Source organism: Lagopus leucura, unplaced genomic scaffold, assembly GCF_019238085.1.
Source record: "Lagopus leucura isolate 7727_CA_CO unplaced genomic scaffold, USGS_WTPT01 Super-Scaffold_100002, whole genome shotgun sequence".
Taxonomy (NCBI): Eukaryota; Metazoa; Chordata; class Aves; order Galliformes; family Phasianidae; genus Lagopus; species Lagopus leucura.
Window position 1 is genome coordinate 18484055 of NW_024962263.1, and position 13793 is coordinate 18497847.

General features: G+C 34.9%; 1 protein-coding gene across 1 annotated transcript in view; it reads left to right on the forward strand.

Annotated features, from left to right (window-relative positions):
* CDH18 (cadherin 18) overlaps positions 1-13793 on the forward strand; it is a 152554-nt gene that overhangs the window by 25802 nt on the left and 112959 nt on the right. The window contains exon 2 of the mRNA XM_042869315.1: positions 6163-6457. Coding sequence (XP_042725249.1) covers positions 6163-6457 — 295 coding nt within the window. The remainder of the gene's footprint in view (positions 1-6162; positions 6458-13793) is intronic.

Consider the following 13793-nt stretch of genomic DNA (forward strand, 5'->3'; position numbering starts at 1 on the left):
GGGAGAAGGTCTATTTTTTTTTTCTCTTATTTTCAGTTAAAATTGCTCAGTAATTTGGAGAAGTGCAGAATGAGTGTAGTCAGGATACTAAGTTGAAGGAATTTCCTGATTCAAAGTAAAACTCATGAGAGACAGGCAAGGGAGAGAGACTGTGATTGAATCCTGTTGCAAAAGAGAGAACTAGTGATTTGAGGAAAATGAGCGGGGCTTATCATCTTCCTCCATCCTCCATGGATTCAGTTATTTGTAATCCACAGCCAGGCAGTGATATGGTCCAGCTTTGTAACCTTGTACCGTTGAAGAAATCAGCAAGTTGTGAAGGATTGTGAGGAAGACTGTAGAACTATACAAGTTAAAGAAGGCAAAACTGTAGCAGTAGGGTTATTGAGTCAGGGATTGCTAGTAGTTCAATGATCTGAGAAGAAAAGAGATGTTGTAAAAAAAAAAAAATAAATAAAATAAAAAATAAAAAAATCGACAAACAAAAAACATTTGGGTGGGAAAATAGATGGGAGGTGTGATAAAGATTGTAAATCATCAAATATTCATTCCAGACAGTAGCTGAAGTTGATTCTTCTCATTGTGAATGATGCTTGATGCTTCGTGTTGGTTTTTTTTCAGGGCTGGAATGTACCAATACCTAGTCTAGTAGTTTATAAAATCCTACATATCTTTTGGATGTTAGCCACCAAATAACTGCTTTATACTGTTAAGTTGTATGTGCTAACCCTGCAAGAATTACTTTCTACAAACAAAGGTAACCCAGGGTGGAGAGTTACAGTCTATTTGAACAAAGAAATGCAAAATTAGAATTAGTTTAGATAGGGATAAAGGAAGCCAAGGACCAGATATAAAATCATCGAAAAGCACTAGGAGGCATGAAGTAAAAAATAATAATAAAATAGAATCATAGGATGGCTATCATAGGATAGGAACACAGTTGCCTTTCAGGCAGCAAGTGAACGCTGCTGGCTTATGTCCAGCTTCTCATTTAGACAGTGAATAAGAGCATAGAAAAATTACAGATCATTATACAGAAGTCCAGAACTGTGTGGATAGAAAGCTTAAAAGCAGACTGTTAAGAGTAAGAGTTTGAGTTTGGCAGAGGGATAGAGACTGGGTGGCATGCAACATGAAGAGAGAGTCTGCTAGGTTTAGAAAGAGTTTGTGCCTAGGTGAAGGAAGATTGGCTGGAAACTGAGAGGGGAAGATGAGACAGAGGAATCTGTAATCAATAGAGCATATTCTCCTCTGGTCTATAAAATTAAATTTAGTCTTCATAAGTTTCATCATTGCATTCCTCTCTGCAAAAGTCTGTGAATCTCTGGCAAAGTGAGTCAATGTCTTCTAGATAAGGCATCATGTAATCAGTCAGTGTAATTGCCAGAACTCAAGTTTTGATTTTGAAATTATGTACATAATATTCTTGTTTATTATTTGTCAACAGCAAGTTTTAAGTTAATATATGCAGTCACTTCAAAATAATCTATATGTATTGTATGCATAGCCATTTCTGCCCTGTTTAATTCCATTAGATTAGTGCAACGGTTCTTGATTTTCAAATCAGCTTCAGATTTCAATTTAGCATGCTTTTGGGAATCTCTTCATAATACTTCATTTTCAACAGAACAGCATGCATCTTATATTCAGGTCCAAGATTTTATTGGTAGTCTAGTTAAAATATTGCAAAATTCATTACTGATCCACCTAAAATCCCACCCACACAACACACCAAGAATCAGAATTATTCAATTAAAGCAAAAGGGGGAAAGCAGTCCTACAATTAAATCACTAATAAACATACTTTGTCAGATTTCTTCTTCATTCTTCTTATCATGCCTTGTTTCTAATTGCCACTTGTCTCCCTCATGCAAGCACAGGGGAGCATGATAATGGGTGGGAGTTGCTAGCATACCACATCCCACCAGAAGTAGGATATTTTTTTCCTACTGTTTGTATTGGTTTATTTTTATGTTTCATCTGTGTGCTTCTTTCCTATTGATTTCCACTTCTATACTGTCTACTAGTTGCTGCTTAATTATAGTCATTTGATTGACTTTTGAAAAATACTTAAAAACAAACTTCTTAAAGTATGTTGTCTGTAAGAATTAGATAAAGCAATTAAGTAATTTAGTAAAAATGTATGAAGACTAAGGGTGGTGAGCAGGCCTTTAGTTAAGCCATAGGCACCTGAACATTTGGGTCTGCAGTTTAGCAATTAATTGCAGTGATAATACTGTATTAACAGGGCAGCAAGCCTACAGTGTCTTCATTTTAAAGCTGCCAATATGCTAATGCAGCAAATTATATCTATTTAAAGATTTGTAGTATTAAAGTTAATATAAAAATATAAAGAAACTGATTAACTGAAAAGTTTGTTATATCTCTTCAAGTGATGCCTTTGGAAAATGTTATCTTTCTGTAATTTGTGAAGAAATACTAATGGAAAGTATTCAATTAGACTTACGGAAGAGAAATGTTTAAGTCTTAAGAAAACAAGGACACCTTGCTTGCTGCTCTGCTAAATCAGTCACACACTGCTGATACAGGCTAGTTAAAGATTGAGGAACCATCATAAATCATCCTGAAGCCAACTTGTTATTAAATATGTCAAGAAGTGGAGCTCACTAAGTTGATAAAGGTGACATTCCGGATATGTTCTTCAGCTAGTATTTTCAGTTTCTTCAATTCAGAAAAGTAAAGATGAAAATAAGACCCAACAGGGGATGAAAAAATAAATACCTTCTGGCTTCTTCTGATTGTGGGCAGATTCAGAATATTTAATGTATATATTCTCATTAGGAATATAGCATAATAAGCAATGATAAGTAATATTTCTAGAAGCCACTACATCGCTTAGAATAGAAACTGCTTTTCACAAGAAATTCTGGACACAGACTGGATGTTGGTAGATTGGAGGTGGTGCTGTCAGAGCAGCAGAGTGAGACAACACCCAGGGGCCAAAATGTAGGGTATCCCCAAGTGGGCCAGGTGTGCTCCAGGGTACTTGGATAACCCCAGCCCAGGGACCAAACATCTCCCTGGGCACAGGGACAGGCAAGGCTGGGCTGTGGTCTTGCTAGTGAGACTGGCTGGGTGGAGACCATGGATAGAAAGGGCAGGGCTGTGGCACGTTGGGTTCCAGGCCCATTACAGCCTAACTGGGGCCTGAACAGGGACAGCTGGGTCTCATGGTGAGTCCAAGATGTGTTAGTCTCTACTGGTTAACTGCTGATTTGTAAGATCACAGTAGAACAGATCTAAGGTGAGAATGCTTTAGGAAGCAAGTTGAAGCTACTTCAGAAAGGGAAAAAAACAAACAAACATGCTTTCAGCAGCAGTTTAAAAGTTGGAATCGAATGTCAGTAAATAATATCACAGAGCTGTATTGTAATTGCTTGACATAGCACTCTTTTTTTTCTTTTCAGTGATGTTCATTACTTCTCTCAACATTTTGAGTAATCATGTTTCAGTTTGAGATATTTTTGTATTTCTTCTTAAGAGATTCCTGCAATGTTCCAACTTTCTAGCTCTGACTGGGTGTAGCAGAAATGCTGTTATGGCCTGACCCAGTGACTGAGCACCTGGTGTGAAGGCAGGGCCAACCCAGGGGAGTTCAGCTGCATGCAGTGTGCCTGAGTGAATGCAACGGGTGGAGGCAGGATCTACCCTTTCCCAGACCTCATATCTGGGTTGGCAGTGGAGGTAAATTCTCTTGCTGGAGAGCTTTGTGTATCAGAGGCATTCCAGGGGTAAGCAGCTTCTTTCTGTTATTTCTGCACCCATGTCTGCTGCATTTGAACTTTTCCTCACTTTCTGCAACCTGGGAGTTTGCTACTAAGTTACTATTGCTATTCTTTATATGGTGTTACAGTGGCAGGGAAGGAGAAAAACACCCCTGCATCTTCTGTTTGTGTGAGATATTTATTTGCATTACTGAAGTGCGTTAGTGTCTCATTCTCTAGTGTGCATGTGCTCCTGCAGTAACCATTGACAGGTATGGTAGCGTCTCATGGAAACAAAATGGCCACGTGCTTTTTAGGAGTCTGGAGTAAGATATCTTCTCTAAGGTCACACAAGTAAAGTTGGAACTGTTGAAGAGAATATGGTATGCTGAGTCTGTGTTGCTTTGCTTGTGAACAAGAACTTAGATGCTGAAGTACCTTCTACTGTTGGCTTTAATGAATCTCCTTAGAGACTATTTTGGTTTTTTATAACGTTTGAATTGCTGGCAATTTGAGTGCATTACTCAATATACACAGAATCCAATAGTACTCTGAAGATGATAAGGGATGTAACTGGAGTTTTGTCTATCACTACTCAAAAAGAAAGGTGTAAAACTGTAAAACTATCCTGCTGTCCTTTAAATGCAAAGTTAAGTACGCAGACCTTTCTTCTCTCTCTCTCTCTCTCTCTCTTTTTTCTTCTTGAAATAAAATAGGTCCACAGTTGTTTTGGTTATTCAATTGGATCCTCTTGTGGCTTTGATGAAAATAAGGTTAATTAACTGAAGATAGGCTAAAGTTGATATCTGCTGATTTTTCTTACTTTTCTTACTTTACTAGATGCTTCCTTTAGCTTCAGCCTGCCCAGCCTCCTAGAGAACAAGATATAAAATTTGTCACCCTAATTCTGTAGTTTTGATACAGACAAGATGGAAAATGTCATCAAGCCTCATATGCTTATTCCTTTTACAAATAGCATGATTGTTCATTTTAAATTCAACACAAAGACCTGCCCCTCCCCCCAAAAAAGCAAAAAAAAAAAAAAAAAAAAAAAAAAAAGAAAACCAAACAAAAAAAAAAAAAAAAAACAAGAAAACAAGAAAGGAGTGAGAAAACAGCAGTATATCTGTATTTTATGATTTGTTTGAACCTCCAGAAGTATTTATAGTTAACAAACTGTTCCTTTACCAAAAGAAATCTGGAAATTGACACCTTGTGCAACAATAATTGTTAATAGTAATTGGCATTCTGTTTTTGCTTAGCACAGACTTTGCATAGAAAGTTAGTAATGCTTCTTTTTAGATACTGGGAGACAGTAAGGACTATCTTATAAGAATGAGAACAAGTACTTAAAGTCATGAAGCTCCCCTTCTGATTTAACAGCTCCGTATATCTGACCAATAGCTGAGACTGATCATTTCAGCATTATCCCTTTTTCTTATTGAATATCTCAATAAATACATTTTTTTTCTCAAAACAGTTTTGAATTAAAACAAACAAACAAAAATGCAAAGACTCTTAGCCTAGCAAAAAAATCATTTCTTCCCTTCTAGAGAACACAATCATTTTATATCTAAATAGGCAATTCATTAGAGTCGAGTTAGAAGCACTGAGCTGGATGGATGAGTGCTTTTTATTATCTGTTAATGTACCAAGGTACTTAGTGATTTTCCAGGATTTTTTGATAAATTATAAGCTTTGTTCTACTCAAAGAGTGGTGTATTGTACTTTACATATATTTTGTAGCACCAAGTATGCACTAGGAACAATGCAAATGGCAGAATTATCAAAGTTCATTATTTCATTGTACATAGTTCAAATGCATGCAAATGAGGCAGAAAGGAAAAGAAATGGTTACACTTTGTGGAGAGGTAGAGAAATCCTGGACAGACATCTGTTTCTGACACATGACACAGTAGAAAGTGATGGTATCCTTGGGCCATAGGAGATAGTATAGGTGACTGGACTGAGTTATAGTCATTTGAGCGTATTTAATCCTCAGTGTGACTGCTTCAGACTTAACACTTGAGGCTGTTTTTCTTGCAATGAGTGCTTCAAGGCAGCTGCTTAAAGGATTAAAACCAAACCAAAATAAAACAAAAAATATCTCATTTAGTAGAATGTTACTATGTTACTGATTCAGGGAAACTTTTCTAGAATGAACTAGGACCTCAGAAATCTCAAACAAAACAAAACAAAAACAAAAACAAAAACAAAAACAACAAAAAAAAACTGTACTGACTTGGAAATTACCCTGAGTAAAATGATTGTCTTGTCAGTAATAATGCATGAGGGATTATAGCAGGAGTTGAGTGGGTTAAAAACTAGGCAAAACAATGTTAACGGTAGTATTATAATTTTTATGTCTTTTGTGCAATAACCTTTTGTGAAACTTAATAAGTCATTTTATGTGATTTTATGTGTATATATTCTACAGCTGCACTCCAATTCCGACAAAGGTGATGGATCAGTCAAATACATTCTAACTGGAGAAGGAGCGGGAACTATATTTATTATTGATGACACAACAGGAGACATCCATTCAACCAAAAGCCTCGATCGAGAACAGAAGACACATTATGTGCTTCATGCCCAAGCTATTGATAGAAGGACAAACAAGCCACTTGAGCCTGAATCTGAGTTTATTATCAAAGTACAGGATATCAATGACAATGCACCAAAATTTACAGATGGACCATACATTGTTACTGTGCCAGAGATGTCTGAAATGGGTAAGGAAAACAAGTTACTCTATTCAGTCTTTTAACAAAGAAAAAAACCACATGCTGTTTGACAATTTTATGATGCTGTATTGTATCATTGGCTGTATGTGAAAAATATTACAGTATTACAGAAGAAGACACCAGATCTTGTACATTACTAATGATTTTCCTTCTGAGAAAACAGTACGCATACATGCTGACTGTAAAGGAGTGTCACCCTCATTCTTGACTGGTTTATGATACGTGTTCCATTGCACTTCTAGGCAAGTTCCATTTGCATTCTAGAAACAAGATATATTTGTATATCCTTATTCAGCTACACTGTTTATTTCATTCCTTTATTTTTACAAAACCAGTATATGCAATCCATTGAATTAAACAAATTCGAAGGAACAGTAGTTCACTAGATTATTTTAGACCATACCCTCTTATCTTTGTTTACCTTTTTTTTTTATAAAGTGAAATGAGATGCACCTAAGTGTTGATAATTGGTTTTTTTTTTGTGTGTTTTAGAAATGTAGTTCAGATATTCTTATTCTTTGACGTGCCTTATTATACAATCAATTTTCTTTATAGCTTCTCTGCTGTTGAAATTAATTTATAACTGTAAGATCTCAATATCAAACATACATAATTAGCTCAGGATTGACAGGCAAATACAGCTTTTGTGATAAGTACTTTTAAAGAATGGTCATGACATTCAACCTGTCTAACTAAGTCTACTGTGTTTATTAATGACTGGACAGTACAGATCATTATTTAATGAACATGCACTTTACCCTGTCCATTAAAATACCTGTGCACTCCATCTAAGAAACTAGCTTAGAGTCCCAGATGTGTCAGATGTTTAACCTTTATTCTCTTCTCTGCTTGCTGTTTGTCAGATGATAGGTTTTAAACTTCTGCAGAGTACAATTATAAAGTCAAAAGGGAAAAATACCCAAAAATGTGTAGTTGCTCAACTGTGACAACAATATTCATCACTGTATACAAACATTACTGTTGTCACTGAATCTTAATGTTTTGCAACCATTTGATCACTTTGAGTGGTGATGATGGTTCATATGAGTAGCTCAGAAAATAACAAAAATAGTTTGTTTCAAACTTGAAAATCAGATGCTTTGTCTTGTTGGTGTTATTTTGGATGGGAGAGTACCTTGTGGAATTCTCCAAGTGTATGTAATTGAAAATAATTTTAAACTAGAGATCTGCATTTGATTGATATTCTCTGGTACCTCATGATGTTATTGTGCTGAGTTCAAACATATCTTACTATGTAATGAGGGAATTTTAACCTGTGTATGTAAGGAGACCAATTTCACAGTATGCAAACAAATACATGGAGAGATTAAATGGGTCATAATCCTGACCTACATTACAGATAAGTGAAATAGTATATTCCACATCTACATTTCTTTTCTTGCACATACAAGTGAACTGTGGCATTTGATTGATTTGCGAAACTGTAGTAATCTAGTAATCCAATTCTGGAAAGACCAAAATGTATTAAATATTATTTCTGAGCCATTGATTTCAGTTTTGTGACAGTTTAAAGTCAGACTGATTTCTAAATCAGTAGATTTTTCGTTGACCCGAGTGATGTTTATTTTGGATCGAAAAGAACACTATCTACTGTACTCTAACTTTCATGCAAAATCAGACTATATTAAATGGACTTTGAAGCTCACCAAATATCATGTATCAAAAGTATATAACGTTTTCTCTTCTCACTTTCTTCTTGCTTTCATTACTGCCTCTTTGTTCTTTCTGTCACTTCTAGTTCCCTGAAATGTAGGAATAATTCCTTGATTTTTCTTCTTAAAATGTCCTCTATATATGATGTTCTGAAAAATACATACGTCTCTGCATGATAATTGTCTTAATCTGACATTTCATTCTGCATAGTTTCTTGTAGCATTTTTATCCTTTTTCTGTCCTCTTCCCAAGTCCTCCCACACTGTATGCTATTTCAGATGTCTCCTCTCAGCCATGGATAATTCTGAGCCTTTTCTTCCTGCAGTCCTTCTTACAACAAGAATGTATAAAAGGAAAAACAGATTTCTTTGGTCTCATTTTATTTCCTTCTCTCTTCTTTCATTGTTATTCCTATATTGGTTTTTAACTTCCCTTTTATGAATTTTCCTCTTTGAACAGTGAGTTTCTTTTCTGTCTTCTCTTTCCTCAGTTTTCCTTTGTCTTTAAAGAAGACAATTCAAATTAATTGAATATTTTCTTCCTTGTTTGTGGAATACTGTTATTTACTGGATGGGAGGACAGAGGGGAAAGTAAGTCAATGATATCCTCCAAGTCAAGAGCAGCCAATATTATTATTTTCTGTATGTATTTTTGTTATCTCAAAAATACATCATTAGTATTTAGATGTTAGTCATAATTTTGTAGTCATCTGAATCTAAGTATTACAGTACAGATTTTCCAGAGAGCAATTTTAATTATCCTATAATGACATTTTGGGTTATAAATCAGAGTGGATTACGATAAACCAAGGAAGTTTTGAAGATAGAGCATTAATGTTATGTTTTATAAATAAAATACTTTACTGCTTGTACCCGAGGTCAGCAACCTGTTCCGCAGAACTTTCCTGTGGTATGAATAAAGTAGAGTTTTCATATCCTTCCATACAGGCAATCTGCTGTAGGCATGCGTTGTATTTTCTATTTTTTATCATTCTTTTCCATTTACTGAATTTTTGTGTTTATTGCATATTGTAAACAAGTTTCTGCTTGTGGTCTCTGGAAGAATAATTCCATTAGGTCTTATATAGGATATATTCTTTCTGTCAAATAATAGAGATTCATCATCCTTATGCCATTTTCATTTGGTCTGTAATTAGCTTGAGTTTTAACATTTAGCTGTGGATTCTATATGTGACTTAAGATGTTGTTATTTTATGAATTCCTAGGGAGTCGTCAGTCCTTCCATTTTTATTTACTTGAACTTGTTACAGAGATGTTAAAACTGAAAACTCTTTACAATATTCATGCAAAGTGATGGATGATATTTTTCATCTTTGCTATGCTGCTTAGTTTCTGCAGCAGATTCCTGTCTGTCCTCAAGAAGTTAGATGGTGTTTTTCCCACATGTTGTAACTTTCTCTTTTATTAAAAGATCAAGAAAGTAGGTGTAGAGCCTTTAACGTTCTTCATTTTTAAGTCACTGTCAAGAGAGTACAGTGAACTTTTATTGAACTATTTGCCAAATATTAGATCACAGTATTCACAGTTGCAGAGAATGACCGTGTTGCTTATGCTTTATCTCCTTCACTGAAAGAGCTGGGAAGAAAAAAAAAAGAAACAACTGGCCTATTTCTTGCCTTCACTGAACCTCTTTTCTAAAGGTTGGTTGAAGAGCCAATGTTTCTGTCTGAAATGACTTCTCCTACCATGAGAGCTACAACTGCACTCTGTTTTATGGTTTATATGAGTGCTGATTATCTAAATGTAAAAGGAAATAGAATCATTTTCAGTCAGTGAAAGCCTTCCGTATCTGCTCATTTCTATATATGGCTTGAAAATAATGAAATATTGCATGTTAACTTTTCCAGTGTTGAGTTCTTGCATAAAGAAGAGTATTCCCAATACATCCTACTTAGGCAATTAATAGACACGCTGGGCAGTTCTATACTTCTTCCCAGGTTATTGTAATGTGAGACAGTCATAATTCCAGATAATTTGAAAGGCATTGTTCACGTGTTCATAAATATGATTTGCATAAGAAATGTTTATCTTTTTGTGGGTTTGATTTTGGTCTTCTAATAAAGATAGCTGACTCAAAAATATGGGGAGTTTTTTACAGTATGATCTTGGATCAGTGCTGTTGTCACTGGCTTCCAAGAGTTAATTTTCTGGTGAAATCATTTTTCTAATGTAGGATTAAACTAAAACGTGTTGGCTTGTTTCTGATTTAATACTAGCTTAGGAATTAGTTTAGTTAGGCAGGAAATCCCTGTGTTCATTAAACTTAACCTTATTTTCACTTTGACTTTTTTTTTTCCAATATTGATCCATTTGAGTTTTTAACAGTACTGCAAACTATGGGAAGTCATGCATACAGATTTACATTCTCAACAGACATGTTTTATTGAACTACTTCATTAAACATTAAAAATTTGTCTTCAGAGAGATGGGTTGAAGTATTCCTTTCAGTTTTTCCTTGATATTTAAACATTTTTACTGTAAAAATATTAACAAAAATAAAAACAAAAAATATTTCAATACAAAACTACAATTTGATTTCCCAAATAGAATGATTGTTATTTTTGATAACAGGAAAAATGGCAGAGTTACCAGAGTGATGCTCAGAGCATGCAGATGTATTTTACAGAATAAAACAGCTAAGAAAATGGAATTCCCAATATGTAATCTCTAAACTGAAGGGGGAAATCATGTGGAATGGTAGTTGTATTCTGAATAAGCAGAGCTTCCACTTTGGGGAAAAGAAGTCTTTTTATTGCCTAAGTGGAGTGTCAGAATGCTTTCGTGGCAGAATTTTTGAGTTTTCCTTGACAGGCACTTTCACAGTACGTTAGTGAAGAAAGTATGGAAGGCATGCCTCTGGGTCCAATGTTCGTATCTATTCTGAAGTCTGCAGGGAAATTAGATGCTTATTTTTTGTACTACATTATTTTATTCAGAATGTTTAACATTAAAAATGGCATCTCAGTTGTACTGTATTCTTTTCCATCTAAATTGTTCACTACACCTAGTTGCTACATGCAGCTCAGCAACAAAAAACTGATGCTGTATCTGAATGGTACAAATCATGATTTGTCATTTTAATGAGCTGAGTAAGTTAACTTTGAAGGAGTAACTGAAAGGCAAAGATACGCTTTTAAGCTTTTTTCTTTCTTTCTTTTTTTTTTTTTTTTTTCCTGTGAGGCATTCTAACCTACAGTTTTCCAAACTGTTTCCAAATAAACGAGTTAGACAACAGGCCGATTATAGGCATATTCTGTAAGATACTGAGCATACTTGCTTAATACAATGGAACGCTTGCCTAGTACAGTGAAAAGGTTAGCACCTGATGGGCTACTTTGCACTGAAAGAGTACTTGAGAGTTGGGGTGGTGGTGCAAAGTTAAAACCTGTGATTCTAAGTGTTCTCTCAGATGTAAAGAGAACATTTTCCCACTATTCAGACCGAAATTGCTATTATCTGATGTTTGCTGGGAAAGAGATACATATGTATTAGAAAATCACTTAACCGGAATTTAAGGCATAATAGCCTTCCATTCATGCTAAAATGACCTGCCAGCTGCTCGTGTGAAATATCTCCTTTCTTTAACCCTCTTTCTTTGTCCCACACCAACTAGCAACACAAGCACTCAGATTTGATCCCCTATTTTTTAAAATAAGGGAAGTGGAGAAGAAAGTATGTGAGGAATAATTGTACCATTAAATGTTAAATCTATTTCATGTATTTTTATTATCTGAAATAGCTAGGCTCATACATTCCAAAGCCTACCTTGAATTTCAAGAGTTCTATGAAAAAGAGCAAATGAGTAGACAACTTGTAAGAAGAGTAGGGCGCTGCAGAAACTGTTGTTTCTAAAAGCAGGAAAATCTCTATATAAAAAGGTACAAAAGTTGCCCACCACCCTGGTAACAAAGCCTGGTAGGTGGCCACCGATTGGATAGATTTATTTTGTTGTATGCAGTTGAAAAGAATAAAATCAGTGTGTCTCACTAACTTAGCAATGTTAAAAATTCCACAAGTAAAATTTCAATTTAAAATGATAAACCATAAATAGGGCTGTAAGCAATAAATGAATTATGGATTAATTTTCACCTCTAAATACAACAGCTGAGCTACAGTAGTACATTCTAATAGTGTTTAGAGGAGCTGTAAAAAAGGGTGTAAACCCCTCATTTTCTGTATTTTAGGTGACCTGTTGTTGTTTGCATGAATTCTTGTGCTAAAATGAGATAACAGTCAACATGGATGAATAGATTCCTACAATATTCTAAGAAAATCACATGAACTTTACTTCGTATTTAATTTTCTCAGTGATTTAGTCAATTTTACCATTAACTCCTGAATAACTATAAATAGCTTACTAGCTTCAGCTTGATTTTTATTACAATTTTCAAGTTTTCAAATTCATCAAGGTATCCTTTTATCTACTGTATGAATATATACAGCTGTGAGACTATGCATTTGGGCTGTTTCAGAGACCACAAGGTACTGTATTTAAGTATGCAGACGCATTTACTGTACCTTTTACTAAAGCTCTGGAAGGGACACAAGAAGAGTCTTTCTGTGTCCAAGTTAGTATATTAGAATGAAGGAATACTTTTTGAAACAGCAATAAGTATGTATCTGCCAAGATTTGAATCCAGTACTCTAAGTGAGAACCAATGATTTTAAGTATTTCAGTTCCCAATGTAGACTGAGTATTAACATAAAAATTAGTTCATGTTACATTAACAAATAGCTCTGTGCATTGGAAACTGATCTACAAAGTTGGATAGTTGAGACTGTGTAACTTGGATTCCATGTTCCTACCATATGTTCTTGGGAAACCTTTCAGATTAGCTCTGGTCTGGTTGAGACCAAATGCCTCTCTGCAGTCAGGGTAAATTAGCCATGCTTCTACTGCACATCTTCTGGTTTAGTTTGATTGGAAGGAATCTAATTGGCATGCTCTGGCATTCCATGAGGCAAATCGAAGTACAATGAGGGAGATCAAGGGATTCAAGTCAAAAGCATCTTTCTCTTAAGAACTGAAGTGTGAAATTGAACACCCAAAGTGCGAGTGATCCCTCATGGCTAATTTAGCTGGGAAGCCATTTTCAGAGTTATGGAAGAGCAGCCTGTGCTCTCCTTTATTTTAATAAACCTTTCCTCTATTTTTTTTTCTGTATTTTAATACTGAACCAAAAGAGTCTGCTGAAAGCTGTGTCTATAGAGGAATATGCATATGGGAAGAAGACAACACCTTGATTAACTTTCTTTTACTGTTTTTTTTATGTGAAGTGCTGGGCAAAGATAGAAAAACAGATTCATCATTAAATGTCTTGAAAAATACAGTGCATTTAAAATCGCTTATCTTCATTATATCTGATACGTTATCTTAATCACAATTGCTGGCACATCATTTTTTCCAATGGTATCTTTTAGCTGCATACAAATGTTTGGTTTTTAAACTCCTTATTCTATTATTATTTTTTTAATATTGTATTCATCACTGGAATTACATCAGCTCTTATGTAATTATTTGATTCGCAGATCTTTTATACCTTCTGATAGCTTGATTTTTTTTTAATCCTTTGGTGTCTTTTATTGCTTTGAGGCCATTTATGAAAATAATTTTAAATATGTGTTTCAGC